The sequence below is a fragment of the Merops nubicus genome, unplaced genomic scaffold, assembly GCF_000691845.1.
Source record: "Merops nubicus isolate BGI_N331 unplaced genomic scaffold, ASM69184v1 scaffold29578, whole genome shotgun sequence".
NCBI classification, from domain to species: Eukaryota; Metazoa; Chordata; class Aves; order Coraciiformes; family Meropidae; genus Merops; species Merops nubicus.
This window is the reverse complement of record NW_008624121.1, coordinates 2,229-9,137: the sequence shown is the minus strand read 5'-3', so window position 1 is coordinate 9,137 and position 6,909 is coordinate 2,229. Positions and strand designations below refer to the sequence as shown.

Genomic DNA, 6,909 nt, shown 5'->3' with positions numbered 1-6,909 from the left:
CCCGCGCCGTCAGATACGGGCCGGCCCCGGCCCTGCCCCACCTGGGCACCTTGGTGCCAGCCCCTCCGGCCAGGGCCGCCCCGATGCCCCCTATCAAGCGGCACAAGCCCACGGTGCCGGTGAGGACCTTTCCTCTGTAGCCCTTGGCTTCTTGCTGGGATGGGAGGGAGGGAAGGGAGTCAAATCGGCCCTGTTTGCTGGGGGCTGGCAGGGAAAATGGAACCAAAATGGAGCTCTGGGAACACTGAACTCATGAGAAATTGCTGACGAGTTTTCATAAGAAGTGAAGGAAGGGTTTTTTTTACCAGAGTTTAAAGGCAAACTTCCTGCGAGGATGTTTGCTTGCTCTTCTAACTAAAACATCCTTCTTTTTCCTGACAAGCAAGTCATCTTGTTTGATTTTCAATCAAAACACTTCAAAGAAAAAGTGAAATAAGTGTTTTCCCTCTTTCCTCTCCATTTTTCTCCATCTAGCAGATACAGATGAGGTTTACACAGTCATTGCTGGAGATGGCTTTGTAACAGAAACCTCAATCCATCTGATAAGCATCATGGGCATCAGGGGAGCACCCTCCTGCCCAGGGTGCTGCGTTGCCTGTCTGTGGGCAGTGCTGCCTCTTGCTTGGCCTGCCAGCGTCAAGCGTGGTGTTTATTGCTGGAGAGATGACCAAGATTCCCAGGGAGAGGAAGCTGCTTTTGCTCCCTTTAGCCCTGTGAACCCTTCTGAGTGCTCTTTTCTCTCATCTGTATCTATAGCTGAGCCTGGATTTAATTAAGTCCAGTCTCCTTTGATGCCCAAGGCGGGTTGTTCCACGTATGGGAATCTTGCTTTTCTGGAGAGAGCGTTCCAAAGCATCGCTTCACTGGGGTTGTTTAACACATTTCCTGAGCTGGAGCAAGAAGACCATCTGCTGTTTTTGCCTTGCAGTCCCTCAGCCCCTACGCTTGCCTCCCCCCTGCCTGCACGCCTGCGCGACCCCTCAGTTCCCACCGCTCCCAGCCGGATTCAGCGGCCGACCTGCTCTCGGCGCTGAGCCAAGAGGAGAGAGACCTCATCGAGCCCGTTATAGCCCTGGGCTACCCCACCCGCAAAGCCATCCTCACCCTCCAGAAGACTGGAAGGCAGAGCTTAAGTCAGGTTGGTGGAGCTGGCGTGACACGCGGAGTGCTTTTGGTAAAGAAAAACTGGATTTTCGTGGTGGATTTCTGTGGCCTTGGGCTTCCCGCTTGGGTATCAGACCTCAGCTGACAGGGTTCTCTGTGAGATCACACGTTTGGTGTAATAAAATAGCAGTGAGTCTCCCTCAGCTTGTCAGCAAGGAGAATGGCTGAGTACTGTTATCTGCTCAATCTGCTGTGTGGAGCACTGTGTCCTTTTGAAGTACAATTTTTGACCCCGTATATGGAAAGTTTTTGCACATCATTTTTCCCTGGCTGTTAGATTCATATGATTATTGCCATGGCTCATCCTGTCAGGGTGGGACTGTACAAATACCTTGGAGATTTGTCTGGGCTCTCTCCAAAACACGAGCTGCCCATGTTGGAGCAACCAGGGAAGCCATGCAAGTGTTGCAGCTGGGTCTCAGAGCTCTTTGCCTGGTGAACCCTCTAAAATAACCTAGAATTTATTGAAAATAATTAACACACGACCTCTTCTTACCCCTGGCAAGCGTGTACATCTCAGCCCACTGTGCTGCATCCCAATGCCTGAGGTCTCTGCTTCTCCAGATGAACCCTTTGTGGTGCAGTTGGGCTTGGAGCATCTGTGCCATGAGGGATGCTGCCAGCTCTGGCAGGGCAAGTTCAGGGCTGGACCTGCCCATTCCAGAGGAGAATTTGATAGGGTTCAATCGTCCAAGTAGCTCTGGCAGCTTAGCAAGGTGGATGTTGTGCCAGGAAGCAGGAGCAGACCCTGGGCAGAGGTGTGAGCAGGCACCCAGCAGCCACTGTTGGGTGCCAGTCCCTTTGGGTGCTTCCGGGGAGCTGCCTGTGCTGCGTGGGCCAGCTCTCACCCATCTGCTCAGCACACAAAGCTGTGTGGCTGAGTCATCCTGCAGCTTCTGGCTCCCTCCTGAGTCACCCTGGTCTGGAGCAGCCCCCCCAGAGCCTCACGGGTGTGTCAGGAGAGCGTTCTGCAAGCCAAGGTGGGAAGGGAAGCCTTAGTTCTCCAGTTCATAAAGGTCTCATCTAGGCAGAGGGAGATGGGAAGAGCCCAGCCCACGTTCTTTGTGTGCAAGAATGTCTTGTAGCAGCTGCCTTCTCAAGGAGCAGCACATCTTCGTAAGGGTGGAAGTGGGTACAGTCTGCTCCCTTCTGTGTCAGCACAGGGAGAGGTGATTAATGCATCAAAATCCAAGGTCTGCCTTATATCCTGGGCCTCCTTCACCAGCAGTCCCCCATCTTTCCCATTTATGCCCAATACAGACAGGACAAAACATAAGGCGTAGTCCTTCATGTGTCTCTTACAAGTACAAAACCACCAAATTAGGCTAAACCTTCCTGGAAAACGTGTTTCAAGTCAAGTTAAAAACAAGAGCTGTAGGCACTGTTCATTGCTTGCTGGTGTCACGCGGGGTCTCAGCGTGTGACGATGACAGCTTCAGCCCTGAAGATGGATTGGAGTACCAGATGGTAGCCAAAAATTGCTCCATTTCTTTGTAGAGTCAAGTCAAATGGGCAGAGCCCACCCTCGTGGAGAAGGCAAGTCTGTTGCCTTAAGGAGGAGATGCCTTCTCCATCGTGGTGGAAGAGCCTCTCTAAAAGGCTCAAGCAGGGTCAGTTGCCCCTACACACGAGAGGTTCATCACCTAGGATGTCATGGTCAAGGCTAAACCAAAAATGAGCATCCATCTCCCCAAACAGCCTTAAGAATGGGGTTCAGAGCACAGTGTTCACCATGGGACACAGCCCACTGTGCCAGCCACCTCCTGGCCTCCTGCACAGGTCGGGGGCCTCTTCCTGTGGATTGTTAGACTCTTGTGATAATGGAGCAAAAGATGTGCTCAGCTGTGCTTCCACAATGTGCTCCTTCCCCTGGTGGAGTGGTTGGTGGTAAGGCAGTTGTTGGAGCACCTGAAGCAGGGACCTCATGGGGATGGGCCTTTCTGATGGACGTGGGCCAAAGTGGGACAGGGACATGGAAGATAAAACCCACTGGAGGAGGGGTTCTGTTTACATCACTGGGCATGCTTGTCTTTGAACAGCTACACTGCTGCACGTAATGTCAAGCAGCAGCACATGAGGGAAGAGATACATCAGCAAGTTACTGATCTACCAAGCCTGGAGGTCTCTTCCCACATGAGCAGTTCATGGCAAGGGTATTGGGCTGGCCGTGCAGTGGCTAAAGCCAAGCTCTCTAGGGGTGCCTGCACTGCAGGAGCTTCATGTCTGAGCCTTGTGAAGAGCCTCCATGAGAGCTACAAGGGGAGGAGGATCTGCAAGAGGGCAGAGAAATCTCCTCCTTCTCCCCAGTGAGTAGCGGGGCTGTTTCTGGACCCAGGGGGGTTAACAGGTCATAGCATTCAAAAGCCTGATTTTATTTAGTCTTGAAAATATATAGATTACTTTTCTAATGATAAAAACCATTGAGTTGACAACACCCCAGTCTCATGCTGGGCTTGAACAGGCTGCCAGGACTGTCTGTGTTCTGGCAGGAGCACAGCAAGCTGCTGTCCCTGCCACAACAGGGCAAGAAAATGCAGCCATAATCCAGGGTTTTTAGTTAGTAAGGCAACGAGGAAAATAAAAACAGATTATGAATGCCCATGACGAGTGACTATCTCAGTTTGAGTTAATAAATCTCCCCTTAAGGCTGACATTTCGTGAAGTCCTTACTCTGCTGTTTAGCCAGACTAGATCAGCTCAACATTCGAGGGACTTTTTTGGCTTTTTCCTATGTTTTATGGTCTTTTACTGAATCCTTCTCCTTGGCTACGGCACTGGTGGGAGGGTGGAGGTCTGTGTGCTGGTGGATCTGGGGAGACATGAATCAGCTTGTCCTTGGATGAAGAGGGCACGGCTTCAGGGAGACCCGTGGGAGGGGTTTGTTCCCTTTGCTATTGTATAGCTCATTTATTACTGTCTGTCCCATATGTTTTTGGACAGTGAATGATTCTTGTGGTATTTAAAAGATACCTCTGGGAATAGTGCTGTCAGCACTCCAAGAACAACGAGGAAAGCCAAAAATAACTGTTTACTTTCAGTAATGACAGCACACGGGTCTCCCCTGGGGTGGGTTTTGTGCTCGGGCCCTGGAGCAAACCCCTGGGTGCACATCAAAGGGATGCTGGGTTGTCCAAAGGTAGACGTCTCCCTGGGACAGGATCTGCTTCACCCACAGCCTGGAGGCCATTGCTTTGTGTCTCAGATGGTTCAGATGTTTAATTTGGTCCTCGTCCCTGCTCCACCTTGTTCCTGTTCCTTCCCTGGGAGGGTGGGGAGGGACTGAGGTATTTTCTCCTCCTGGTGGGTGTCCTGCTGGCAGACACACCACGCTGGCTGAGGCTCAGACAGGAACCAGCACGGTGGTGGCCACGTGCTCCCCATGAGCATTTCCCTGGGAGGTGGCACCTGGGGCTCCTGAATGCCCTTGCTCCTCATGTCTGCGAGGCTGGATTAACCCTGGTGTCTTCTTCTGCAGTTCCTGAGCTACCTGGGTGCCTGTGACCGGCTGCTGAAGCAGGGCTACGAGGAAGGGCAGGTGGAGGAGGCCATGGAGATGTTCCAGTACTCAGAGAAAAAGGTCAGAGCCATCCCTTAGTGCTGCACCCTCCAGCACCCTGGCCCCCCTTTCCATTCACCCCTAAGGAGGAGAACCATGGTCACACGCCAGGCATTGGTCTCCATCAATCTTCATCTCCCCCATCAAACTCCTCCTGGGGAACAATGAAGAGCCTGGGAGGGGTAGAACTGCTTGAAATTTGGGCTGGTGGTGTTTGACAGCACACAGCATTGCCAGGCTCACCTCTCCTTAGGTGGGAGGGTGCCTGGGTCTCGGTGTCAGGCAGGGGGTTAGTTGCTGAGGACGTGGCTCCAGGAAATGTTGTGGTGCTGGGGCCCAGCGTGAGCCAGGGGGGAAGCAGGACAAATTAATTCCAGCTTGTGCTTGGTGCCTTTCCGTGGTCTCTTTATAACACAGGCAAACACCTGTGTGGAATTCAGATTAAACTTTTTATAAGTGAAGCTAGTGGCCTGTATGAAAGCTAAGGACTTTATTAAATATTCTCATTTGAAAAGCTGGTGGAGAGGCACCCTCCTGCAGGCTGGCAGTGGAATGTGTGTCCCTGCTCTGCTGTCGGCGTGCCCTTCAGTGGTAATACAACCCAACCAGGTCATCTGGCTGCAGCCCTGTCACCCAACACTGTTCCTGCTGCACCTCTGCCATAAATCCACCCCTAAACCCCCTGATAACATCGCTCCTTTCTCTTCCTTCTTCCTCCAGGCAGCTGAATTCTTGCATTTGTTAGCTCAGTTTAACGATATGGGTTTCCAGCAAAATGAAATCAAAGAAGTTCTTTTGCTTTGTGGGAATCAGAGGGAGAAGGCTCTGGAAGAGCTCGTGATGAAAGCCCAGTGAGAGGATCCTGGAGCCCAGTCACAGCTTCCCCTCTCCAGACTGGACCACGGAAGGACTCGGGGGGTCTGACACGCCCTTCTGCTGCTCCATCCCCACCCCGAGCAGCACGCTAGGGGCACCAACTTGCAAAGCACCAGCTTGGTGTCTCATCTCTACTTGGTGGACATCCATCATAAGCATGTTTGTTCCTGCTTTGTAGCAGGAGTGTTTATCTCCACCCACCATCATCTCAGATCTTCCCATTAGATGGAACAAGATCCAAACAGCCTCTGGCTTTGATTTTGCAGACCCCAAACCACAACTTGCTCCCTCCACCTGGGCTGATGGGTGCTGTGCTTTCAACTACAATCAAATGGGGATTCTTAAAAGATTACATAAATGGCCAGAAGAAATTGTTTTAATAAAAACTGAAGGCTCCAGCAGAGATATTTATTGGTCCTTGCTTGGGAAAAGTCTCAGTTGACTTAGTCATGGTTGAATATTGTCATTGAAATCCAGTCCAATCACATTAGCTTCTCCTTTTAAACCAGAGACTTGAGAAAAATACACAATCCAGTGAGGGTAAGGAAGGAAAACAGGCCGCCCTTGCTCTAGAAATTCATGAATTTTATCCAGTGTGATGAAAAATCCCTTAAGTGAGGGTTTGTGCTCAAAGAAATGAATGACATCAGAACAGAGGGACAGGGAATGGCTCGGCTGCCCTTTGCTCTGCCCACATCAGGACTATTCAGGGGTTGCTTCCCTAAACTGTGGAGACAGTGGCTCCAAATGAAGTTAAGCACGGATGTCAGGATCAGGAAAATCTGGATGCATGGGGGAATTCTTATTCTCCTGTGACTGGAGGATGGGGAATGGGTGACCCAGGTCACCTTACGGGCTGCGTCCCTTGGCGCCGTGGTGGAGCAGTGGGCAGTGCTTTCACATAGGAGTATATGATTTTCCTGTGAGTTAGATACAGATGTCATTTGTTTGAGTAAAGATGGTTGGAGGGGTTCTTCTGAAATGTATTTGTGTCATTTCCTGTGAAAATGCCAACAGGCACAACCCAGCAGAGCAAATCCTTCTTGAGTTGCATTAGTACCACATTTCCCTTGTATCCTTCCAAACGCTGTCCTAGCCCAGCATCCTGCCATTGAGCTCAAACACCCTGTCCCTTCTCCCTCTGTCCCCACGCAGGTGCCAAACCCCATCAGGAGGGTGCAGCCCACCCTGGCTGCCTTCATCCTCACCCAGATACAATGGGGGAACATGGCATCCTTGTTTTGGGGGACTTGACCCGCCTATACCCAAGGATGCTTTATACTTGCTCTTCTTTAATGGCCTTGGAAAGGGTG

At 51.3% G+C, this 6,909-nt stretch overlaps 1 protein-coding gene across 1 annotated transcript; it reads left to right on the top strand.

Annotated features, from left to right (window-relative positions):
• Nucleotides 1-5: 5 nt before the first annotated feature.
• Nucleotides 6-5,575, top strand: UBAP1L (ubiquitin associated protein 1-like; the record flags this gene model as incomplete). Its single annotated transcript, XM_008945314.1, has 4 exons — nt 6-119; nt 929-1,138; nt 4,640-4,741; nt 5,441-5,575. Coding segments are annotated over 4 exons (561 nt in total), but the record flags the coding sequence as incomplete, so codon positions are not given.
• Between the last annotated feature and the right edge of the window lie 1,334 nt (nt 5,576-6,909).